The sequence below is a fragment of the Hemicordylus capensis genome, chromosome 1 (genome assembly GCF_027244095.1).
Source record: "Hemicordylus capensis ecotype Gifberg chromosome 1, rHemCap1.1.pri, whole genome shotgun sequence".
Classification (NCBI taxonomy): Eukaryota; Metazoa; Chordata; class Lepidosauria; order Squamata; family Cordylidae; genus Hemicordylus; species Hemicordylus capensis.
This window is the reverse complement of record NC_069657.1, coordinates 267,164,295-267,191,306: the sequence shown is the minus strand read 5'-3', so window position 1 is coordinate 267,191,306 and position 27,012 is coordinate 267,164,295. Positions and strand designations below refer to the sequence as shown.

At 43.9% G+C, this 27,012-nt stretch overlaps 1 protein-coding gene across 2 annotated transcripts in view; it reads left to right on the top strand.

Annotated features, from left to right (window-relative positions):
* The window catches only part of LHFPL6 (LHFPL tetraspan subfamily member 6), a 29,661-nt gene extending 3,257 nt beyond the window's left edge, over positions 1-26,404 (top strand). For both annotated transcript variants that reach the window (XM_053285010.1, XM_053285011.1), the window contains exons 3-4: positions 18,676-18,774; positions 23,412-26,404. In XM_053285010.1, coding sequence (XP_053140985.1) covers positions 18,676-18,774; positions 23,412-23,530 — 218 coding nt within the window. In that variant the 3' untranslated portion in view covers positions 23,531-26,404. The remainder of the gene's footprint in view (positions 1-18,675; positions 18,775-23,411) is intronic.
* Positions 26,405-27,012: the final 608 nt, after the last annotated feature.

Here is a 27,012-nt window from a genome sequence, read left to right as displayed (position 1 = left end):
TAAGTCACTGTGTGCATATGCATGTGATGAGGAGATAGGATGGTTTACACCCCACTATTCCAGCTTCATGTTCTTCTTCTGTTTTGAGTTGCTTGTGCTGTCAGTTCCTGATGATATGTGGGGGATGGTCTTAGGTGTTAGTCTGCCACTCTCACCCCCAACCTTCCAGCTACTAGTGGTTGCTAGCTGCTGGGCCCTGTTGTGTCCCTGTTGAATGATAAGGGCTTTTCTCCATGAAGTGCACCCCAACATAATACAATTTGGGCAGCACAGATTACCTTTCTCAGCATGTATCCAGTAGCTGTTAGGCAATATATTTTTGTGGAGGAAAATAACACCGCAAAAACTACTCAACATGTCTTCTAGAGACAGTTGTTATGATATCCAGTTTTGGTTTTGTTGAATTTTCAAATGAACAACTGGACTTTATTGTGTGTTTATTTGACAATGTGAAGAGAAAAAAAGCTGTTTCAGAATTAGTTCTTACTGTCATAGTCCCTGAAGTGAGAGTATTTTCCCCGCCCCATTACATATAGGGAAAGGGTTTTCGACTAATCATCCAGTCCTCTTGTTTACTTGGAAATAAGCCCTGCTGATTATAGCAGGGCTTCAGAAAACCACATGGCATTGTGGTTGCCAGGAGTCAACACCGACAGGATGGCACTTTTCCTTTTTTCCAAACCGGTGGTACTCCAGATATTGCTGTACAATTTGCCACAACAAATTGTAGCTGGGGATGATGAGAGTTGTAGTTTAACAACATCTGGAGTACCACAGGTTGGGAAGCCCTGGATTATAGTGAGACAAAATATGCTATCCTGTCCATATCAAAGTCCTATTGTGTAGAATATAGCTTATTTTCTTGTAAGGGTTACTTACTAGTAAATATGGTTTGGATTGCTAGTAAATACTAGCCAGTATTGTTTGGACTGCAGCCCTCATCATAATTTGTGAGTTAACATTGCACACTTTTGGGTTTAATTGCCACAAAAGTCGGCTTTTTAGTCTTTTGGATACTGTACACTTTTTGCTGTTTCTGAATATGTGGTTTTAATTTTAGCCTTTCCATTTTTGTGGCGTCACTCCCCATTTCTTTGTCGTCCCCCCACACACACACACAACTGCTCCAGCCTCCGCAGCCACTGCTGAGGAATGAAAAATAAGAACAATCGCAAAACTTGTGTCTCTCCTGTTGTTCTTACGGTGATGTTTTGTGCTGAAATGTTGAGACAACTCTGTGATACTGCAAAAGGGGGAACTTGGATCAGCTTGCTAACAGCTGCATTTCTCCCTGCTTTTTTAGCACTCTTGAAGCTTTACATGCAGGCACTCTGGTCTGCAACTTGGAAATGTGTGCAGAGCATAAGAGAAACTGGCACCCCGCAAGTCTAGATGCAGTTTGTGTTTGTGCCTGCTATTGGCAGTGCTCCCCACAGGCTGATTAAAGGCTGTTAAGAGGCAATGGTGCTTCCACAGCCCAACTTCCTTCCAAGTGTGATTTGATTTACTAGCTTTATTGATTTATGATGCTGGATTAGATAGGCCTTGGGCCTGATCCAGCAAGGTGGTTCTTGTTTTCTTATGGGGCTTTTATAAATACATGGAAGAGAGGTCTATCAATGGTTACTGGTTTTGATGGCTATAGGTTGCCACCAGGTTCAGAAGCAAGATGCCTCTGAATACCAGTTGCAGGGGAGCCACAGCAGGAGAGCAGGCATGCCTCCATCTCCTGGTGTTTGGCTTCCCAGAGGTGTCTGGTAGGTCACTATGGGAGACAGGATGCTGGACTATATAAGCCTTGGGCCTGACCCAGCAAGGCTCTTCTTATATGTTTCATATCCTCAGTTTTATCCATTAGATGTAAAAGTGCCTCATTTTCAGACTTAGTTGTATTAAACATGTGTCAAATGTTAACTTTCTGGTTCGTGTATCTTAACAGTAACTTGTATTCATCTCAGTTGGTTACCAAGTTTCCTACAGTTATTAGTTAGAGTTTTGGTACACTCAAGCTATTGTTGGTGTGTAACAGTGACATTGTGTTGGTGTGTAACAGTGACATACATTTATATAGTGTGCAGCATGCATGTAATATCAGTCTAACAGTTGTAGGACTGAGCTGAAAGTTGTTGCTTGACTTTTTCAGGAAATGTTGGGGTAAGAGAAAATTTCCTTACAGGCCGCCACCCCATGGCTTACCTTAAACCACCACCCATGGCTTACCTTTTTTTCTCTCTCACCACCATTTCACATTTTGGTGAAATGGTGGTGAGAGCAAAAAAAGGTAAGCCATTGGGTGGTGGTTTAAGTGTGCGTTTCACATTTCTGGCCTTTCCTGGAGCCTCTGTGGATGTTGGTTATCCTTCTTTACCCCAAGATTTCCTAGGGCAAGAAGCATTGCCCTCACCCTGACTGGCTTCATGATGATGGCACATGTTGACTTAAGCTCTCTTCAGATATACAAGTGTACAGATGTCTGTACACTTGTACATGTTTTTGTGTGAATGACTATACCTGCCTTCGTTTTAAAAATGAAACCTTGGTACAGGTCCCTCAAATGCATGGTACAGAAGGGAATATCTTATAGTGCTCACACTTCTAGTCACCCATTCAGATGCAACCAGGGTGGACCCTGCTTAGCAAAGGGGACAAGTCATGCTTGCTACCTAATGGGGTAGTTAGTGGGGAAGTAATTTGCTTGCCTAGGGAGCAAGAGGTTGCTGGTTTGAATCCCCACTGGTATGTTTCCAGACTATGGGAAACACCTATATCGGGCAGCAGTGATATAAGAAGATGCTGAAAGGCATCATCTCATACTGCACAGGAGATGGCAATGGTAAACCCCTCCTGTATTCTAGCAAAAGAAAACCACATGGCTCTGTGGTTGCCAGGAGTCGACACTGACTCGATGGCACAACTTTACCTTTACGACAAGACCAGCTCTCCTCCTCCTCAGTCAAGGTGAGGGCAATGCTTCCTGCCCTTACTCTAGGGATATTATAGAAGTGCTCTAGGAAATTCTGGGGAGAAAATTGTGGCCACCTGCTGCCAAGGTTTCAAGGAGCACCATTACTGGTGGTGGTAAGTTTGCCCCCTTTTGCACCCCCTAAAAATTGCCAAAATGCCACCCCCCAACTTTGCACCCTGAAAGATTGCACTTTTCTATCTAGTTTCTTCTGGACAAGTAGGAAAGTTCTCTTTTTTAAAAAGACAATGAAACTAAAAGGCAAATAGCAGATTCTGAAGTGGTGTTGTCTGCATTGGTTAGTAATTCTTGTAACTAAACTGTACATGTTATGGTATAATTAATTTTGTTCACCAGCATTTAGAGATCTGAAAACCTGCTCAGCTGAAATGTTGAATAGCTCCTATATGAATTCAGCACAGTTGTTTTTATGGAGTCCTGTTTACTGAATTTGACACTCCCCCACCCCCAGTTACTTTTTTTCCCTTGAGACTATATAGATGAGCAACTCAGTCTTACAATGGATGGTTAAGATGGGTACTACTAAGGTGCTACTTGCACCTATGCAAATTAGTGTGTATCCGAGGCTCCTTCTTCCACCAATGAACAATGTTACAAGGTTAACAAATGCAGCAACTTTGGCTGCCAGTTGGACGGGGACCATAGCAACAGCACAGGTTGCTCCAGTCACAGCACCACCCACAGGCAACACCCCTAGCAACCGCAGAGTGAAAAGCACCAATTGTGGACAGCAATACAGACTGCTGGTGCTTAACCCATTGCTCCCCCATCCATGCAATCCATCCAAGCAATGGACAAGGCAGAGGGAGCAAACATCCCCTGATATTCTCAATTTCAACTTGTAGCTCATTGGGAAAAGCTATATGGTAGGACTTGGAGACATGAGTTTGAATCCTGTGTCACTTTCCCAGCTTCAAAACAATGAGGAAAAGAAATGAGTACCAAAATACATGATATTATATAAGCATAATTATACATAAGAGATCTAAAGATCTAAAATAAGACTAGTGGGAACATGTAAGGAATTGTGTGGAGAGAGGGAGAAAGAGGAGGGACCTCTTTTCTGCAACATTTTATGGGAGAGAAGTTGGATTTCTAATGAAAAGGCTGAAATTTCATAGTAAAGAAGTGATGGCATTAAAATAGGATAATGGGTTACTTTTCATCTCTTTCAGCTCCATTGATGCTAGAGTATAATGCATGCTTTCAGTAGTTTTGCAATGAATTACTTTAAGCTTTCTCTTCTCTGTTTTGAGTTTTTTGAGCAGGAGATATTGATTTAGTCTGGACTGCACTTAACCATTAATAACTTCCTACCTGTGACCAATTTCCAGAAGAGTATTAGTATTAATGACACATTAATTGTGGCACGGAGTTTTGTAATAAACAGCCTACTTCATTAGCGATGCGGGGGCCAGGTTTCAAAAAAATGGATGTGCACATACAGAAAAAACCTTGTGCATGGTGAAAGTGAAACTCTACCTATGTCAGGGCTTGACAATTTCCAGGCTGGAAATTTAAGCATGGCACTTGAGCCAGACCATGGATGGATGTGACCAGGAGGGGGGCTGAGCAAATAAGGCTGAAGCGGGTTGTTCCCTCCAATCTAGGAGCAACACCACTCCTTCAAGGTAGGCTGCCATCAGCTGAAGACTGATCTAAAGTCACTAACCAGGCTTAGACATGGCTTCAGCAAGCTAGAACTGTCTGGCTTGGGTCTTTTAGGCACTGTACAGCCAGAGTACCCACAACTCAATTCTAGACAACCGTATATCATTCAGAAACACTCAACAGTAGGAAGTGACCTTATGAGGCACATGGGGAAGAGTTCTGCAAATAACCCTCCAGAATCTGTTAAATCAGACTGAAGCCACTTCTAAGTATATAAACTTTATTTAGGAACAAGGGTTGTATAAAGAATAAGGAATTGGTAGAATATAGGGGAATGGGGTGTAAAGATAGGCACACAGGAATTCAAAATAAAATGCAAAAAACAGTAACTGACTAGCTAGCACTGAGATTTACCTTAGACTAGCAGAAGACCGGTCCTTGGCTGAGGGAGCATGAATCGCTACAGCTTCTCCCCTTCTGGACACAAACAGCCACTGGTGACAAGGCGCCTAGTTGCTGGCAACTCAAGACTGTACAGGTGACAAAATGGAGGGGTTCTTGTTCCCTGTTTTATAGTGATACAAAAAAAGGGGGAAGACTTGCCCACTCCTCCAGAGATGGACGGCTCTGGGATCCATGAGAAAGAGTCAGTGTATCTCTAATGTAACGCTGGCCAATCCAGGAGAGAGGTTTTCCCTCCAGCCTGCCTGGAGTCCCTCCTCCTTAATGGGGCTGAACTAGCATGTCTAAGCTGAATCCGGTTTGAACTGGGTATCTACTGTGAAAAAGGTTTAGGCCTGTAGCTTGATGGCCCTGTCCCCTCAATAACAAAAGTGAGAAACAGTTGGGCTAAGATGGGGATCTTGTTTTGTCACATAAGTAATGGACCAATGAGACCAGGAGGAGGGAGCAACCTGCCCCCCAGTCCATCACCAGCCTGAGCCAAACAGGACTAGGAGGAGGAGTTGGCAAGTAAGGCAGGAGGGTGTTGCAGGAGGTGTGGTGAGTCCATGCCCTCCATGGAGCAGAGGGCAGTGTCATTCCTACATTTGGGGGCTAGCTTCTACAGCCAAATAAAGTGTGACGAGGCCTGGGCTATCTATGATCCTCCCCACATGACCACCCATCCCAGGGCTGGCTGGTTTCACACTAAGTGTAGTGAACAGCCAACTGAAGAAAAGAAAAAGCAACAAGATGGTGGATGCTCCATTTTGTGGGGACAGCATTTCAAGATACTGCTTGGCCATGAAGGTCTTCCTAAAACTCATACAGGCACAGCTATGGCAGCACACTGCCTGCATTAGAAATAAGAATGTGATGGTTTGTACCCTTGGTGTCCAATACGACAGCTTTTTGTGAGGCAGTGCCTTCTCTGCCCTCACTACTCTGGGACAGGCAATTCATATCATGTAGGCTCTCTAGACTGACATCTGAGACTAGAGAGAATCCATTAAGGAAACCCTTCATGTAGTTGGTAGGATGCTTTAGTCAATTCAGAAAGCCAACATGCTGGGGGGGGAGTGAGCAAAAGAAACATGGATGCTATCCCACCCCACCCCCCCAGCTGCTGCATGGTTGAGTTTCTTCACATATAAATAATACTAGTATATTCCGCTTCCATTCTTCAAGCATAGATTAGTGTTCCTGGAAACCATTGAAAATTCCCCCAAGGCTCATTAAAGTGTGTGAAAGGCAGCCGAACTCCCAAAGCCAAATTTTCCATTCCACATGTGGTTTTGTTTGCTTGCTTCTGTGATAAGGTGTGCTTATTTATTACCCAAAGCAGCTTCCAGCAATTAAAATTTGCTACACAAGGTTGTTGGGGGGCACTGTACATCAGTGAAAATGAGACACAGGCTCTGCCCTCGGGCTTACGAACAGAAAAGGAAATGCCTGCTATCACGGAAGCATCATGATTCCACTCTGATGGAACTGCCTGCCATCATGCTTACAGTCTTTGCTGCTTCATACAAAGGCTGTAAGTGTGAATAGCCTGAGGGGGAGTGAGGGGAATGATTGGCATGCCAGAGGGGCTGTTCATGCTTTGGATGGTGTACATGAGAACACTGTTCTTTTAAAATAACATATGAAGAGAGTTATGAAGAATTGTCCTTGTGTACAGATCTGTACCTGTGTACATTGTACACAGATTGTACGATGATGAACATAATGTGTGAACAGGACTAGAGTGGAGGGTGTATGTGTGTAGCGGAGGCTGTATTCACAATGTGAAGACCTGAGTTGGAGTTGAGAATGCATGTTCTGATACACAGTGCAGAGGGCCAATTCAGATAATTTGGGGTCTGGACTTGGGCTTTACTGGATCTGGAGTTTACTGGATCTGGAGTCCAGAAAAGATCAGCAAGGCATGGTTTTCTGAATCAAGTCCAAATATGTGTTCCTCTGATATTCAGTGACATTTCTACTAACAGTTTTTGGGAACAAGGTAGAGCGCTTGAGCACATGAGAAATCAGGCATTTTCCCCCTTTCTGAAGTTTTGAGTATTTGGCTAGTTTTGCATGTTACCTGGAACCGCGGAAGAATGTAGGTCAAACTAGTTTGCTTCATCTTTCCACCAGAGTGGACTATCAGATCTCTTGAACATTTAAATTATAGGGATGTGTGGAATGTTCCAAGCTCAGAATATTCTCACTTGAAATGGGCCATTGCGAGTGTTCTGTTTGTGTTGTGGAACACACAGGGGTGTAGCTATAATTGAGCGAATGGGTTCGAAGAACCTGACCCTCCAGATCATGAAGGCCCCCCTGCTCCACCTCTCCCTATTTTCTTCATTATCTCTCACTCCAAGGGGCTGCCGGGGAGAGGCGAACACAGGCCCCCTCTCCCCTAGCAACACCCCTGGGAATGCAAATGCCCACAATGTTCTGTTGGAACAACCAGTTGCTGGTTGTTCCGAGAGAACAAGCCCTTCATTTGAAGGGTGTTCCATTTCAGAATGGAACACTTCCAATGGCATGTTTTGAGTGAGAACATTCTGCACATCCCTATCCCTATGTGCACATCCCGCCCACACAGTGCTTTACCAATTGGAGGTAACAGAACAGAAGCACTGTGGTGATTGGGCAGTGCGGATTCCATATGCAGATAGGGAAGAGGAGCAGGTAGGAGGTGAGCGAGCAGTGGGGAGGGGGCGAGTGAGTGAGCTGGTGGTGAGGAGGTGAGTGGTGAGGGGGCGAGCGAGTGGCGGGGAGGGAGCTAGCGGCAGGGAGGGGGGCGAGCAAGAGTGGGTGGCTGACACTGAGCATTAAAGTAGGGGCTGTGGCGGGGGACAAGAAGAGCAACAAAGTCCTAGCGCACATAATCTGTGCAGGTTCAGCTAGTTTAATTTAACTCAAGTTTGCCATGTATGCTGCAGATTATTTTCTTAACAAACCATTGAAAATATTACCTAGAAGGGGGTGTTTTAACTGTCTGTACATTCTTAGATATTGATTGTTCGAATCACCCTTATTTACAAGACCATCCTGATTTTTCTGATATTTGTCCCTGATAACTATAGTCCTCATTTTGCCTGTTGGGGACATTATGGGGATGCCTTTTCAAAACATTTTTGTGTAATACTAAGGCTTGCCACTCTGGGTTTCAGCCCTCTTCCCCAGCTTTTAAGAAATCAAACCTCTGAATGGGGGGCGGGGGTACATCTTGTCTCTAGTGCATGTGCATGTAAATGAATGGGCATGAATACTAAGGAACCAAGTAGTACAAAGTCTGCTATTTCACATGCTGCAGCTGGTGATGTTTGTTTTTGTCCATAATATCGAACTATGCTTTTCTTTACCCCAAAGAGCTAACACCCTCTTAGTGAAGGACAGGCAGTTACAGGGTAAATGAGTAGAGGTTACAGACTTCAGGAGAAGTGCAGGGGGAGAAGCTTTCTCAGCGTGTGCAGCAGGAGGGGAGGGAAGCCCTTAGGGCTTAGGCAGTGATCCTCGGTATAGTAATGCTGTGAATATGCAAGAGTCCCCTCTTGTCGGTGAAATGCTGCCAGTTATGAAATATTAAATCACATTTTTCATGTTCTGGGAAATGCTACACAATATATTCTTCTCTATAATAATAACAAACTGTTAATGCCTGTGTGCTGTCAGCCACTGTGGCTTTCTCTGGTTAGGAGTGGCCTCTATCCTTGTAGGAAAATAATGGAAGGAGGTCAGAACAATGCTTGCCTTCCCACCAAACCTGGTTCCAGCCAAGGGCTGTGCATGCATTCTGGATTACCTGCCAGGACCATGCTGTTGGGGAAAATCCCTGGCATCAGAGAACAGCACTTGGGGCAAGCCCTCAGCTGGAAATTTGTGTGCCTGAAGGGAAGCAATCATCCTGTTGACATGGAAAGCCACTTGTGGAGAATTGCACAATGGGTAAAATGTACTTGTAGGTCGAGCCAAATCTGAACAACTTTAGTATGAAGTGGGTGCAAACTCATCAGAGTGAGCAAAAGAGATCTCCGTTTCCAGCAGACACAACTTAGCTTTACCAGGCCACTCATCACCTGGAAAAGCTCTCTTATTTTCACATGCAATGGCAGCAGAAAAGGAGCTACAGAATGAGGTCATTCGCACAATCAAAAACTGAAGCTATTCTCACAAGCAGCAGGAACTGGGCTAAGGGGGCCCAGCCCGGTCTGCTGCTTGTGTGCAGCAACGGGAGCTGTGCAGCTCCTGGCGGCAGCTCAGCGGCAAGCCCACTTATGGAGCCCACCACTTAACCTGGGTTTCGGGCGTGAGAGCACCCGAAAACCGGGTTAAATGATAATGTGTCTCTGCAGCACGGCTCTGCACCACAACGGCTCATCAGTAGCCTCCCAACCGAGAGGCTACAAAAAGCCTCCCGGCGTCAGGAGGCTCCCCAAAAGGCTCTGCGCACTCACGTGGTGCATTATGGGACTCTCTGGGGGCGGGAGGCCTCCAAACCCCACCGCCCCAACCAGATCTGCGACAGAGCCAGTAACCGTCTGGATGGTGGATCTGGCCACCCAGGGAGGGTTCCCTGCTCATCTGCAGGGAGAGTGGGTCAGGCAAACCCCTTTCGGCTCTACACACAGATCGTGTGTAGAGCCTTACTGTGTTCCACTTGGGTTTGGAAGCTGCGTGTGCTCCCACATTTCGGTTATGTGGAAGCAAGGTAAGAGGAAAATCTGGGTAGGAGCCATTGTGTGGAAGCAAGGTAGGAGGAATACCTGGGTAGCTTTTCTTCCTACCTTGCTTCCACACAATTGCTTCTACCCAGGTCGTCCTCTTAGCTTGCTTTCACACAACTGGAAATTGGGAGCACATACTGCTCCCAAATCCAGGTGGAACAATTTTTTTGATTGTGTGAATGATCACATTAACTAGCAAAGTCTGTTAAAATGGCCACAGAGATTTCTGAAAACCTACTGGGTCTTTGAGTCTTGGAGAGTAGGATTTAACTGGTACACCATTTTGATAAGGACATTGAAAGATGGAAATATGATTTCAGAAGATAAACATCTGACCATGACAATAGATTGAACCCTAGTTACATATCCTCTCTTGTTTTCAAACTCTGGGTGGAACAAAACAGCATTTACTGGATGTCATTGTGAATTCTAGTTTATTAAACCTCTGAATGGGTGTGTGTGTGTGCATCTTGTCTCTAATGCATTTGCATGGATCAGATTATCAACCAGGATCAGATATAGAAACCATGGTTTCATCCTGGTTCCATGTGACATCTGAATTACGCTTAAGAGTGCAACATACACACACAAGATCATCCAGCATCTTTAAAGCAAACAGTTGATAATATTAAGAGCCAGCATGGCGTAGTGGTTAGAGTGTTGGACTAGGACCGGGAAAACCCGAGTTCAAATCCCCATTTGGCCATGAAGCTCACTGAGTAATTCTGGGCTAGTCATGTATCTCTCAGACGAACCATGTACAATGCTCTGGGCTTCTTGGTGGAAGAGCGGGATATAAATGTTTGTTTTCTAAAATTAAATGAATTGAATTTGAATTGGTAAGTGGGTTTTCTGAACATGGAAATCCATTGGTCAGGAAGATTAGGGAAATCACACAGGAAATGGAATTCCTTATGATTGTTGTTTCACATGGTTACACTGTATTTCTTTGCTATCCCTAGCAAACATGCGGATTAAGATGTTTGAGAGGCAGGCCCTACTGTAGGTTATACAGTATCTGCCCAATGGGTTGGTTAAGATGTCATGAGGAACCTCAGTTAAAGCTGGGCTTTGTGTAATATCTCTGAGCCCCTCTCATCCTAATGCGAGCATCCACTTCCCATCTAGGTTAAAATCAATCAAGATTGGTCATGACATCCATACCCACTGATCTCAGTTTATTCTAGCCTACTTACTTCATATAAACTGAGTTCTGTAATTTACTTCAAACTTTGGATTTATTTGAAATAGGCTAGACTAGAGTAAGTGGCACAGCGGGGAAATGCTTGACTAACAAACAGAAGGTTGCTGGTTTGAATCCCCGCTGGTATGTTTCCCATACTATGGGGAAACACCTATATTGGGCAGCAGCAATATAGGAAGATGCTGAAAGGCATCATCTCACACTGCACAGGAGGAGGCAATGGTAAACCCCTCTTGTATTCTACCAAAGAAAACCACAGGGCTCTGGGTGCCAGGAGTCGAAATCGACTTGACGGCACACTTTACTTGAGTAAGCTGAGATCAGTGAGTTCAGACATCATGACAGATAGTTTTATTTTAACCCAGATGAGAAGTGGATGCTTGCATGGGGATGGAATGTGGGACACGCACTCCCTAAGCTCAGAGACATTGCATGGAGCCCAACTTCAACTGAGCTTCTGTGTGACATCTGAACCACATGACATCTGAACTCTGACATCTGTAAAGACTACTTGGATAGGAGATAAAGTCTTTTTAGAGGGTTGGTTGGATCCAACGGTTCCATTCCTTGGGAGAATGGAGCTTCTTTGGAGGAAAGGCTCCTTCCTCTAGAGGTAGCAAACCTTTGGATCTAAGTTTCAACCCAGAGATCCTTAATTTTGTTAAACATTCATGTTTTCAGAAAAGTTTAAATGTCTCTCTCTTTTTGTTTTCAGAAAGACTTAATGACTTGATTCAGTTCTGCTCTGATTGTTTTTTGTTCTCAGATTCACCTATTAGTGTTGGCTTTTTGTATTTTTTACTGTATTGAAGATGTTTTAATTAGCCACATGGAATGTAATATGAGAAGAGCCAGAGTATTAAATGTAACCTTTATTATGAATGTAGTGAGTTGAATAGACTGCAGTGAATACTTGGTTATAAGGCATCTTTATGAACAATGGTCACTTGGGAAGTAATTATTAGTTATTGCAGAACCTTTAATCACCACGATGATATCCAGCAAGCAAGTGTATTTACAGAGCCTTAATGTTCATTTTGCAGAAAATATAGCTCTCTTTAACAGTAGCTTTGGTGCCAGTGGGTCTTAAAAAGAAAAAAAACTTCAATTCAGCAATTACTGGTGCAGCCTTTATCCTCAAATAGAGTTGCTTGTGTTCTCCGCAATTCATGACTGCATATTACTAAATTAATTCCTGCTTTCTTGGGCCCCTGCTGTTCAGAAATGATTGTTTCAATAATAATGAGTTGTGATCTGATACATCCAGCTGCATCTAAGCAGCAGATCAGATAATAGCTAGGTCATTTCTTTCCCCAGGCAAGGGATTCTTGCCAAACATAAACTGTGCAGTACTAATAGCACTGGAAACTTTCTCATCTAGCGGGAACTAAATTTTTCATGAAACTTGGGGTAATTCGCCTAATGAAAACACCACCATTTCACAAGCTTGAACGCAGAAATAAAAATAACATTTAGCAGTATCAGTGGGGAAAGATAGCATATGAACAGGTGACTTCAGACGCAGGAAAGAAGATGTCTGGGATTGACCTGACCTGTATGAAGTTCCCTATGGCCTCTGAGATTTTGGCAAGGGGGCCAAAAGGACAGGGTTGGCTCAAGCAACGTATTTTGCCGTTTGGCTGCAGAATTCCACACTTCAGTCACCAACTGCCTCACATATTTGCTTGGAAGCTGAAGAGCTGGGGTGGGGTGGGGGACTCCTAGGATTGGCAGGCTTTCAAAGAGCCATCCTTGTGTATAGTAATCTGTTGGGAGGAATTGTCTCTGGATTTCTAATCAAATTGAGATGGGTTGTTTTTCCTTCCATCCACGTGTTAAGCTTCCACCTTGAAAACCCATCTAAACTGTCTGCATTCCTTGCCATCTTAATAAAAGCCAGCGCTGCAATGCTTCTTGCTTTTTAAATTCTGCCTAACGAATTCAGAGCAAGGAGTTCAACATTCTTATTTAAGGTTGCAATCCTATGCACCTTTACTTGAGAGCATAGGTGATGTTGGAGGTTGGCCAGATGAGACGGTGGCTGAAGGACCTGGACCTTTGAGGGGGGTCGTGGTAGACCAAGGCAGCTCCAAAGCCAACCCTTCTTGACTTTGAGATGAGTGCAGGGCTGGAGGAGGCACTGCAGCAGCCGCTTCTCCTCAGCCAATGCTGAGGATCCTACAGTAAGGATCACATTGGGAGCTCCTGATCTGGCCCTTACAAGCTTTGAAAGAGGCATGGGGCAAAGGAAGGCACTGCTGGCAGCTACCTCCACTCATCCCATGATCTTCTTAATTTCCTCCTCCACAGAAGAGGGGGCCCATAGCACTTGTGCCAAGGGCCCTCTAAGATCTGAAACCTGCCCTGATTGTGAGTAAGCCCCACTGAAACTAACAAGACTTACTCCTGACTTACTTACTTCATGTATATACTCAGCCCAGTTTTTGCTTTTTAAATTCTGAATGTGTGCCCACGCATTCAGAACTTTGGTTTGTTTAGAAGAATGAAATGCCAGTAACATTTCCCCCCCAAAGAACCAGGTGTACTTTATGAACTCCCTCAGGGATCTTTGTAATATACTGTTTGGATTTCTATCAGGATGCAAGTTCGGTGCTTTCCATTCCATTGCTGTGTGATTTATTAGCCTCTCACAAGCAAATATCTAGCAGTTTGTAAATAATTGCACTGTCAAGGAAAGCCAGTCTGGCAAACAGATTATTCCTAATTGTGCAGGGAGATAGTCAGGAATCCTGCTGTCATGTCTGTGAGCAGGCCTCATTCCTCACGTTCTTCCCAAACGCTGACTGCCCTGAACTCTTAGAGCCAGAGTTGCAGTGGCAGACTAGTTTGCAATGCTATGGTTAGATTGTAAATAGAGAGAAAATTACTCCGTCATTTGGCACAGTATAGCCAGCCACACTCCTAAAACTCATAATATACATACCTATCAACCAACCCCTGGATATGCACTACCAAAGCAGTATTTTTGAGTTGTATACCTTATGTGATATAAGGGCTTATAATGCCAAAAACCAGGCCTAGACTTCAAGTGAGAGATTGGTGATTTAACTCACATTGATCTTCCATTTAGGAAGTTGGTGGCCGCCTACTGAATTATAGAGGCATGAGTTGTTACATAACTTCTGTATACTGAGGACAATCAAATTCTTTGAAGCTACCTTAGTCCCACAGAATAAGACAAGTTGTCATAACTAATCCGCCTACTTTCCTTTCACTATCCCTACAACTGGACTCAATTTGGTCCAGATCAGTTCACAAGTTAGCCCACTTACAGCTCAAACATTCATGTGTCTACCATCTTCAGTTGGGGTGGATTACACCATCACAAACTATGCGTTTGAGGTGTCCCTATGCGTCCCTACAACTGTACCAAATTTGGTCCAAATCAGTTCCCACTTGCATCTCATACATTGGCATATCCACCATTTTGAATCAGGGTAGATTACATCATTACAACTATGCCCTTGAGCCATCCCTATGTGTCCCTACAGCTGTAGCAAATTTGGTTCAAATCGCTTAAGCAATTATGCATCAAACATTTACGCATCCGCCATCTTGAATCATGGTGGATTACATAATCACAAACTACACTATTGATGTGTCCCTGTGTGTCACTCTCTGCAGCTGTACCAAATTAGGTTCAAATTAGGGATGTGCACGAACTGGTCCGAAGGCCATGCAAGAGGTCTGCGAACCGGTTCGTGCTGGTGCTAGTTCAAAGTTCATTGCTGGTGGTGGTGGGGAGCTCCCTTTAATGGCGGGGGTTGCACTTACCCCTCCCGCTGCTTTCCCCCAGCCGGCGCTCCATTTTTAAAAAATGTTTTCGGGGCGGCAGAATTCCTCCCTGCCTCCCCTGCCCCCATTGTTGCCCGGAAATATAGGAAGTACGGGCTGTGCGTGTGCTCGCCGCTGTGCACGCACCCGCCACACACCTTGCATGTTGCGTGCGCATGTCATGCATGTGATGTGCATGGCGGGCGCATGCACAGCCTGTACTTCCTGTATTTCCGGGCAACGGCAGGGAGGAATGCTGACGCCCCAAAACCTTTTTTTTTAAAAAAATTGCGCCGGCAGGGGAAAAGAGGCAGGAGGGGTAAGTGCAACCCCCCTGTCCTTAAAGGGAGACCCCTGCCCGCGTTGAACTGTGCTTCCGTGCACATCACTAGTTCAAATTGGTTAGGCGGTTCACAAATTAGCCCACTTGCACCTCAAGCATTTACACATCCACCATCTTAAACTGGGGTGGATGACATCATCACAAACTACGTTGTTGAGGTGTCCCTATGTGTCCCTACATCTGTACCCAATTCGGTTCCTATTGGTCCAGGCATTGCAAAGTTGATGGACACACACACACAAACGGAATGCTGGGTGATGATTATTATTATTATTATTATTATTATTATTATTATTATTAATAATAATAATTCGATTTCTATACCGCCCTTCCAAAAATGGCTCAGGGCGGTTTACAAAGAGAAATAACAAACAAATAAATAAGATGGCTCCCTGTCCCCAAAGGGCTCACATTCTAAAACGAAACATAAGACACACACCAGCAACAGTCACTGGAAGTACTGTGCTGAGGGTGGAGAGGGCCAGTTACTCTCCCCCTGCTAAATAAAGAGAATCACCACGGTAAAAGGTGCCTCTTTGCCCACTTAGCAGGGGTAAGCCTACTGGAAAGTAGGCTAAAAAATCAAAACATAGTAGAGTAGATTGGTCCTCATCACCCAGACATAAAATCATCTTCCCATAGAGTGAAGACCATACATGGGGTTGATACATTGAGTGACTGAGTGAAAACAAATAAACCCTGAATAGTGTGTATTCTGTAATGCAGTCCTTTGGCTAATGACGTTAAGAATATCATTGGCACAATTGAGATGGTATAGCTGGAAGTGGCAAACTATTTTTGATTTGTAAAGAACAAAGAAATTTGAAGAATGTTCTTCTAATCCATTCAGATTTCTTTTCAGATTCTGCTAACTTGGCAAAGAGGCACCTTTTAATGTGGTGATTCTCTTTATTTAGCAGGGGGAGAGTAACTGGCGCTATTCACCCCCAGCACAGTACCTCCAGTGACTGCTGCTGGTGTCTATCTTATGTTTCTTTTTAGATTGTGAGCCCTTTGGGGACAGGGAGCCATCTTATTTATGTATTGTTTCTCTTTGTAAACCGCCCTGAGCCATTTTTGGAAGAGCGGTATAGAAATCGAATAAATAATAATAAATAATAATAAATAATAATTCTGGGTTAGGGTCCACTAGCTAGACACATCATTTCAAATGTTATGATTGTACTGATTGGGCACAGTCCTTTCAAACCAGTTCACTAATCCCCAAGACAACAAAATGGATGCTCTTGGAAATTGTACAGACATGTGGACTACTGCAATGCGCTCTAAGTGGGGCTGCCCTTGAAGATGGTATGGAAGCTTTAGCTGGTATCACACTCATCCTGCGGCAGCTTCATTGGTTACCAGCCCGCTTCCGGACTAGATTGAAGGTGCTGGTGTTGACCTTTAAAGCCTTACACAGCTTGGGGCTGGAGTACCTGTTGGACCGCATTTGCCCATGTGAACCTGCTAGGGCCCTCCACTCATCACCTTAGGTCCTGCTCATGGCCTCGCTACTACCAAGGGACTAGAGACAGGTCCTTTTTGGTTGTGGCTCCTCGGCTTTGGAACGCCCTCCCTAAAGAGCTTCACCATGCTCCCACCCTCAGTGTTTGTTTTTAAAAAAAAACTAAGAACACATCTTTTAAAAGAGGCTTGTTAATGTTTCACCTGTTGCTTATGTCTGGTAGGTTCTTTAGTCTTTAGTTTTTATAATTCTTAGTTTTTAGCTTTTTAAAGAATTTAATTTGAAATTTTAAAAGCTAATTCTGATTGTGGTTTTAGCTTGCATTTTTAATTTATTTTATTTGGTTCATTTTATTAGTCTGATTCTATTTTATAAAGGTTGTGAGCCGCCCTGAGCAGTAATGTACTGGAGGGGTGGGGTATATATATATTTTTTTAAATCAATAAAATAAAGTATTACTGTATATGATGGGAAAATACAGAGACCTCTGAAGGGTTGAATCCTGGAGATTTTCAGAGAAAGGGTTATTCTATTTGAAAATGGAAGCTGTTTGTGTTTAAAGGTAAAGTGTGCCATCAAGTCGATTGTGACTCCTAGCACCTACAGAGCCCTGTGGTTTTCTTTGGTATAATACAGGAGGGGTTTACGATTGCCTCCTCCCATGCAGTAGGATATGATGCCTTTCAAGGGGCATAACTGTAATAGGGCAGGGGGAGGCAGTTGTCTGGGGGCCCACTGCCTTGCCCCCCCCGAGGCAAGTCACATGACGGACTCCCCCAGCCACGTACCCACCCAGGCTTCCTTCAGTTGTATTCATCCTCCAAAATTGATGTGAGTGTTAAGACCTGGAGCTACCAGAACAGCATGTCTTTCTCTAGTACCATTACATGACTTGCATTGTCCACAACTGACAAAACTTAAAAAAAAAATAATTTAGGATGATGTTCAATTGTGGCACATAGGAGATATCTATCTATCTATCTATCTATCTGTCTATCTATACACACACACACACACACACACACACACACACAGCTATAGATATAGATATATAAACTATGCTTTTTCTTACCACTATTCAGCCTCATTTAAGATTTCTTTACTTCATGAGCTGAGCTTCAGTGAGGGGGGTATTTTAAAATCTTGTCTCTGGGCCCACTCCAACCCTGCTAGGTCCCTGTGCCTTTCAGCATCTTCTTATATCCCTGCTGTAGTGCCAGCAGGGATTCGAACTGGCAACCTTCTGCTTGTTAGTCAAGCATTTCCCCGCTGCGCCACTTAAGGTGACTGTTTGTGTTTACCTTCTCTCTTTCCAGCTTCTGCTTCCATTTCTCATTAGGTATTAGCAATTGTAAACTGGTCAGTTAGACTGATTACTTCCTCTATGTGCTATTATGCAGTGGCACCTGCTGGGCATTTGCTGGAAATCTGTGATAAAGGTTGTGACTTTTGAGACTACTTTAAAAGTCATTTGACTTTCATTATGGATTTCCCACAAATGCAGATGGCGCTGCATAATAGCGCATGGATGAAGTGAACAATCTAAACAAACTGTTTACAATTGCTAATACCTAGTGCAAAAGGAAGCTAAGTAATCTGGACAGAGAGTGGAGCAAAACCACACATGGGATTATAGAAGTGCCATTCTTCCAGAATATTTTTTGTTCCCCTTGTCCGGAGTAATTAAGAGTGCTGAGAGAAGATGCAAAGGCTTTCTTGTTTCCAGGTAGGGAAGTTGCCAAGATTTCTCTTAGCCTATCAGTATCTTATGATTGATTTTATGAGCCACTTGTCCATCTGTAAAGGAGATAATGGTGGTTGCAAAACCTTTGAATTTCACTGATTGCAGACCAAATCCTAAGCCCAGGGCAGCTGAAGTATGGGTCTTCTTTTCAGCATCTTGTGACAGAAGGCCAGTTCATTTATTTTGAAGATGAGCAGCTAGTGACAATTGTCTGGGTATTGCCTAGATAGCTGATTATGGGCAGGGAGGAAAAATTTGTAATTCCAAGGACAACCTTCTCATCTTGCTTAATTTTTAGGAGAACCAAAGGCTATTGTCTGAAACCTGTTGTTTCTCCCCCCCCCCTTTTTTTTTTTAATCTGCAGGTTTGTTAATTGGTTCTGGTTGTGCTCTTTATCCTCTGGGCTGGGACAGTGAAGAAGTCAGGCAAACCTGTGGTAACCTTTCCAACCAGTTTGAACTGGGTAAGTGACAGCTGACGGAAGATGTCCTTCCAATAGAGACAGCATGGTGTAGTGGTTAGAGTGTTGGAACAGGACCAGGGAGACCCGAGTTCAGATCCTCACTCAGACATGAAACTCGCTGGGTGATTATATATTTACTACATTTTTATACTGCCTTTCTGCCTTGACAAAGGGACCCTAAGTGGTTTACAGTATTAAAAGAAGCAAATTACAGAATGTTAATAAAACGTTGTCTGAGGCTGTTGGTCTTTTCAGGAGCTGAGGACAAGAGCTCCCTGGCCTGGGTGCCTCCTTGCTTGCCTTCCTCTCAGGGCACACTGGCCTTTCTGTACTCCTGGGAACGTGGGTGAGGGGCTGTAATTATACCCACTTACCTCTCAGCCTAACTTACTTCACAGGGTTGTTGTGGGCATAAACATAGCCATGAACACTACTCTGCGTTCCTTGGAAGAAGAGTGGGTTAGAAATGAAAAAAATGATAACCTTCTCAATAGCCACTCCTGAGCTATATTCTCCCCCACCAAGATTTGGTGTCTGACTTCTCTGTCAGTGAAAAACTCATTATCTTCAAATTCCAGACATTTGGAGGTGTTTAATCTGTGTTTAAACTGTCCAGATAATGCTTTGTTTAATTTTAACTGCTGTTCTTAATTTTTGTTCACCACCTAGAGACTGGTTGTTTCAGGCAATATGGAAATGTAATAATAAATACTAGCTTAACCCACACAGAGCATCTGCACGCTAGTACTTGATTGCTCCCCTCACCTCAGAGTTCTCTACACCCTCACCTGAGCCGTGCTCCTCCTCCACCCTGTTGCTTCCACTCCCCTCACCCCTCTTGGTTGCGGCTGCAGTGTTGCTGGCACCAACTGGCAAAGCCGCAGCCCCCTAACCCCAGAGACCTCCCCACCCTCACCCTACTCCTGCTCTTCCCCGCAGAAGCAGCAGCAGCAGCAGCGGTTGACAGGGCCCTTCCTTACTGCTGCTGCCATGGCCACTTGTCCCCCTCTGGACGCTGACAGGCTTGGGCCCATCCCTCGCCCTTCTTTCTCTCTTACCCTCCCTTATTTATCTTTATCTCCCTCTCTCCCCTCTGCTCGCTTTTCATTCTTCCCCTCCCTTTTCTTTCTTTCTTTCTCTCTCTCTTTCCCTCCCTGAGTTAACAGATCTTGTTCATCTTGTTTCCTCATCTAATTCACACAATGGCAGCCTCCTTCTCCTGAGGGGGCTCTTTCCTCCCTCATGACCCCTCTCTTCGCAGACCCCTGCCCACTATCCTTTGATAGATAGATGGATTCTTCTCTCCTCTGCAATCAAGCTGACCAATAACACTTGCATTCCAACTGACCTTAACCATCACAGGCTCCTCCTCTCTATCTGCATATGGAACCCCCTCTGTCTAATCACCATGGTGCTTCTCACTTGCAGTGATCCTACCCACAGGAAGTAAACAAGTGCCCCTACCCCATATCCAAGCAGACACTGTATGCAAGGGTGCTCATGCTACAAGGCTGAGTTTGCTAGTTCCTCATTTGCAGTTCCTTCTTATTTAAAGGAAGTGGCCCAGATGGAGCCTGAATAAGGCAGTGGATTTTGAATAGCTCTACAAAGAACCCCAAAATAACATGCCTGTTTATCTTAAAGTACAAAGCTGGCCAACTCACTTTCTTTGTCTTGCCAATGGAAGAGATTAAGACTGTGTGCTCGAAATTATTTTGTAGTCCAGAGTGGTTCACATTTTAGAAACTAGAAGCCAACTCCAGCATCTTGCCCATGCTAGAATGAAAACACACACCTGTGGTCATCCAAAGTGCCTTCAGTGACCACCACAAGAAATTTAAAATGCTTTGGCAGATGTATTTCCTGTGATATATCACCAGAAAATAAGCAAGGATTGCTTTCAGCTTGCTACTTAGGAACATAGGACTCTGCCTTATACTGAGTAAGACAATTGGTCCATCTGGCTCAGTATTGTCTACACAGACAGCGGCTTCTCCAAGGTTGCAGACTGGAGTCTCTCTCAGCCCTATCTTGCAGATGCCAGGGAGGGCACTTGGAACTTTTGGCATGCAAACATGCAGATGCTCCTCCCAGAGCTGCACCATCTCCTAAGGGGAATATCTTACAGTGCTCACATGTAGTCTCCCATTCAAATGCAAACCAGGGTAGACTCTGCTTAGCAAAGGGGACAATTCATGCTTGCTACCACAAGACCAGCTTATTAGTGACTAAGAGCTGTCATTCCGAGTAGCTGCATTCCTTGGCCTATAATCCACATCTAAGTCTAGAAATGTTGCCACACTAGTTTCCACATTGCTCTGGAACTGCCACTCTTCCTTCACTCTTTTTTTTTACAGGGCATCTGCAGGACTTGATCAGCAAATAGTTTTTCTGTATTTTCCCCATGCTCCTTCAGTTTCTCTAGGGAGCTAATTTTAATAAGACTTCAAAACAAAACAAAACCCAAAGAGTCGCACAGTGTCCACAGGTGTAGAGTGTTCTTCTGTCTTATTGGTAGTATGGTTTTGACATGTGCAGGGATATTTCAGGAAATGGAGACTTATAGTCACACCTCTTCATTTCCAGAGCCAACTGCACGTTCACCAGTTACTATCAGTGCATTGTAGTAGCATGCTTTTTTTTAAAAAGAAGTTTGTGCTAAAACACCTTTTTCCTACACTTTAAAGAACAGCATTGTGTGTCCACTAATTTTTTTCTTGTTTTTTTGTTTTAAATTCTGTTCTGTTCTGTTTTTGTGCTGATGTGAATGTACAAAAAAATCATCTAAAAAAATATCAAACATTTAAACTGAAAAAGTGTATGGTCAAATTAATTGAATGGAAAGTAAGGTAGTAGAGAGTAGGTGGATTTTTCTCTGCTTCAGGCTCCTGCCTGCCCTGCATCTTCTTTCCCTTTCCAAGGGACCATCCAAGCTGCCAATGCCATGCAGAAGGAGGACATAAGGCCTCGGCACTAATCCATGCAGGGTCCTGCCTCTTAACCTATTCATTTGTGTTGTTGGAAAGCAACAGCAGTTGGCACTGGCCCTCCACCACTTATTCAGAAGTAAATCTGGTAGAGTCTAATAGAGCATAGGTGGCAGAACCCTATTTTGCTGTTGCACAAATTGCCTGATAAATAGCAGGGAGGAGGGAAACGTACATGGAGGTACACGCAGATATATCTATTGTTTCTGCATATGGCCATCTACCACTAGTGTGGATGCAACACTACAGGATGTATGCATGCAAAAATGCTAGTTCTACCACAGGGTGAAAAGGCAGCTGCAGTTCTGTATGGACCCTAGAGAAGAAGAGCAATGACGTATTACTACCATCCCCTGATCTGGAAGTAACCTAAGCTTCTTGTCTGGCATTTTCTCTGGTACCATCCCTGTACCCCCAATTTGACTTTCTCAGGCATGGGGAACGGGGTCTGAAAATACATTTTTAAACCTCCATGGTGGTAAGATACCAAATGGTACACAGTGGGCAGGATGCAGCCAAAACTAGGCTCTGAAATCTCAAAGACTTCAAGGTGAAGAAGTTGAGCATGAATGTACATCTTCTTTTGAAGTTAAAATACCTTTAAAAGTATTTACTTAACTTACCTTTGCCTAACTTACCTTTCCTTAGCTTACCTTTACCTAGAATGCTTATTGTTTCAAATGAAATGCCAGATATTTTAGGAGCTGGTTAGTAGGTCTAAGCTCGCTTGTCAAATAGATGAAAGGATGGGCCCAAGTGAGTCAAACAACTTGGATGACGTTTGGGTTCCACTGTTTACTCGCCTTGAATCTTCTGAGCAAAAGGTATCAAAACCACAGCACTACAGATGAATTTACATATTCTAATAAGGGTTATAGAATTATTTTCCAATATTTAGCATACTGTTTGTTCTGTGTATTAAATAAGTTATGTGCATAATTGTAGGGATCTATAATCAGCAAGGCTCTCCACACAAGCAGTGTGGAGAGCCTGAATGGGGTTTGCGGGGAGAACAGGCTTGACCCGCTCTCCCCGGAAATGAGCAGGAAGCCCTCCCTGGGTGGCTGGATTGGCCGCCAAGACAATGACTGCCTTCATCACGGAGCCGGTTGAGGTGGCGGGGTTTGGGGACCCCCTGGCAGTCCCAAAATGACCCGCTCGAGTGCACAGGGCATTCTGTGGCCTCCCCCATTGTGGGGAGGCTTGTTACAGCCTCTCAGTTGGGGGGCTACTAATGAGTCACTGTGGTGCAGAGCCGCAGCAACACGAGCAGGTAACCCACTTTTCGGGCACTCCTGCACCTGAAACCAAGGTTAAGCAGCAGGCTACCCAAGAGGCAGTTCTCACACACTACCTGGCAGTTCTCACCCGCAGTGGGAACGAGGCTGGGCTCCCTTAGCTCGATTCCCACTGTGCGTGAGAATAGCCTCAGCATGCTAAAAAAAGACATTAATTTCCAATTGATCACATCCCTTATAGGTACAGATTAAACAAACACTCTCTGGCCCATTACAAGATGGACCTCTTCAAGCTGTTATATCAAATTATGATAGACGTGAAAACAAGGTACCCTTGGGTTTTCTCATTGAAATGTGGTGAAAGGAAACCACCTCTGATCATAACTTCTGTGTGTATTTTATTCCCCTATAGGTACCTGTGAAATTGGCTGGGCTTATTACTGTACTGGTGGAGGAGCTGCTGCAGCAATGTTGATCTGCACTTGGCTGGCCTGTTTCTCTGGCAAGAAACAGAAACAGTATCCTTACTGAGACCAGAAAGACCCTGGATAAAGTGAAAGTTGGGGGGGGAGAAATGAGTATGTAAACCTTTCTCAGAAAGGAGCATTAGCTCTTCATTGTAGTCAGGTCAATACAAAAAAAAGTCAGTGAAGTTGGAATTGATGTGTGACGCTGTGAATGGTGTGTGGGGTCTCTGCATCTTAGGGTTATAAATCAAGAGATCTGACCACATTATTCCTAACCTACAGTGGTATAGTAGAACTATAGGATGTACCTCCTGACTGGGAGTGCAAATGGTGGACTTTTAGCAGATCATCAATTGGAAGAGTTTTTTTAAAAAAATACTATGCTGGAAGATAAGGATATAGATTTACAAAGAATTCTTTCATATGTCAACAATTTGGATGTAAAGAGGGCATTTCTTAACAGCTTTGGTACTCACGTGGATGTGAGTAATTAATGGTTTTCCTGAAATGATCAGCCACACCAGCTTGTAGCTGGAGTGGCTGCTGCGTGTGTGGGTGGGTGTGAAGGGCACCTATTTCCAGGCCTTAAAGTATTAGCTTTTAGAGGCTCCCCCAACCTGATGTGTTGGCCTAGTTTGGAGTTTAGTTTAGCGATTTGAAAGAGGCAAACGTTCTCTTATCAGGAGACTCCTGAAAGCACATCTGCCTACCTTTGCACAGACACTTTTTCTTCTTGCACACACAGTATATGGTAGCTTTGCAGATGAATAAGTAATAATAATGAGGCACTAGCTTCCAAACAATTTGACCAGTCTTCCTGTCTGTGTGCCATGCTGCAGTCTGAGCAGTAGCAAAACCTGCACACTGTGGAAGGCACCGTTACTCAGGCAAATGGCCAAGGTTGAAGCAGTCTTTTCACCTCCATCTTATAAAGCACAGAAAATCCATATTCGTTTTCTCTCTCTTCACATATACCCACACCAGTTCTCATTTATACATACACCACATAAAGACAATAGCCTCCTTCAGATCTTATTAAATGTAGGCTGTACCAGAGTACAGATGGACCTTGTTAATTGCTTTACCACTATTTGTGGTTCTGCTTATCTGCAGTTGGGGATTAGGCACCCAACCTCAATATCCACAGATACAAAAGGGTTAAAATCCATGTATCCGTGGTTTTAGCATTTTGAGAAAAGAAGCCATTTTGTGGCTCATTTGTTTTTTGTTTTTTTTAAAAGAAGGTTCCCCCATGATTTTTCATAGGGAAATGGTGGATTTTGGAGGGGACAACTGGAGACCTGTGGAGCACAGCAGGACACTTCATTTTGATTTTTTTTTTCTTTTGCCATTTTTCACTCTTTTCTCCAGCCTCCAGGAACATAGCCCCCACATTCCCATTGCCAAAATGCCTCATTATCTGTGGTTCCATTATCCATGGTTGTTAGGGAGAATGGAACTCCCATGGATAACAAGGTCTACCTGTATAGCCTCTGAAAAAGAGGCAGAAGTTCCACCTAGCACATCAATCACACCCCCCTGCCAGCTGCCAGTGTCCCATGCTTTCAGCCTTTGTCTGAAGCAGCAGTGGCTGTAAGCCTATTGGAGGCAGATTCTGTGAGCAGGAGGCTCCAGCACCTGAGCATCCCACTCACGGAATCACCCTCCAATGTGCTTACAGCATCTTCACTGCTTCAGCCAAAAGCTGTAAGTGTGAGTCCTTCCCTCCACCCCACCCCTGGGCAGGGGAGAGTGATCAGCATGCCTGCCAGGACTTCTGCCTGTTTTTCAGAGGCTGTACTTGGGTAGAGCCTCCATTTGATAACTTCTGAAGGAGGCTATTGTCAAATCTTCCTTTGAGGGTGGGTGGGATTGGAAGCAGAGAAACAACACAGGCAGGAAAGATTACAGACTTCTCCCCCACCTCTCTACTCCCAGTCAGCTGCCTCCTGAGGCATCATTTCATGCTAATCAGAGGATTGCCATTACACATATTTGGGTGTAGCATGTTGTTTGGCCCATACTTCCCCCCACCAACAATTCCCCCTTCAAAACACACACACGCTCTCTCCACATTTATTCACACACATAAATGCAACATCTTTTGACTTGCTTCCTCTGTTGCCACTCCTGGGCCTCATGTGAAGGGGAAATATCTATATTGTGCATCCGTTTCATGGACAGAATGCATGCCTTGTCATCACATGAGACACAGAAACAGCAATGGAGGACATGTGACATGAGTCACTCCTGTTTACTCTGTCAGTTTTGTTGAAGACCACTACAGTTCCTGCTTCATCTGTCACTGCTTTGAACTATCATCCACACACAAGCACCCACACAGGGCAATTACAGTGAAAACTGTGCACTTCTTAATTTTTCTCCTTTGCTAGATGATATGAATTGCAGTATTATACCACATTTTAAACTAAAAACCTAATAGCCTAATGGGCCATTTTTTCAGTATTTTGTATAACCTGTGTACATGTGTTCTCAACTTTTATTAGTGGCATTTTCAGACCTATATAAATTTTTATTAACTTCGGTGTTTATTTAAAAAAATGCAATATTTTACTCAGCATATGTAGCCTTTTTGATAGAATATTCTAATGAAGGGCAAAGGACAGTTCTGTCCATTGAAAATTAAATGTGTGGCACAGTAGTATAACTACTTATGCAAGAGCAATGACAGACATCTTCCAGGTTTTGTTACTAATAATGTTAGGCGATTGTTGTATTGTGCTGTATTGTATGTTTTAATAGTCATCTTTGTAATGTAATATAAAATGTACTATTTTGTTTGTATTTTAGAAACTGTGTACATAAATGTCTTATCTATGATAACTTCAAACATATTGTAAATCAAGTTCCCTTTTCTTTAATACCAGTGGCTTTAGCCTTTCTTGAACATGTATAAATATCAGCTGTTATCTGTTTATATCTATTTTAAAAGTAGTATGTCCACATGTGTAGCCGGAGGCTGCCAGAGGGGAGGGGAAGGTAGAGAAGAATTGACAGACTGCTGACCTTTGCGGGGTGGGGCGGGAGGAGAGACGAGGGAGAAAGAGTTGCAAAGGCTCTTCTCAGACACCATGGATATGCCTGCCACATGCCTGCATTAACTCTCCACACATAACGAACAACATGAATGCCACCTCCTATCTGTACAAGCGTAGGTCCAGCTTGCACAACCTTTTCCCCTGAAAAGATTTTAAAACAAACGAAAACCAGGTCAGACTTATTGGTATGGCATTGTACCTGTATGGAACCTACATCAAGCTGCTTCTTGTACATAATTGATTTAATGGTTATTGGCTCAAGTTGTTTTGCTGTATGTTTTTGCACACTGGGGACAAGAAGGGCTCTCACATTTACAAGCTTGGAGTGCTTCTGGACAATCATAATGCCATGCAATGGCAACTGGAGGCTTTTCACCCTGGGGAAAAGCCAGAAAATTTCAGAGACTGCTGTATGCAAACAGCAGATTGAATATTCATAAAAGGCACAATCTTTTTTCCTCTCCAATATTTACATATTCTGATAGGA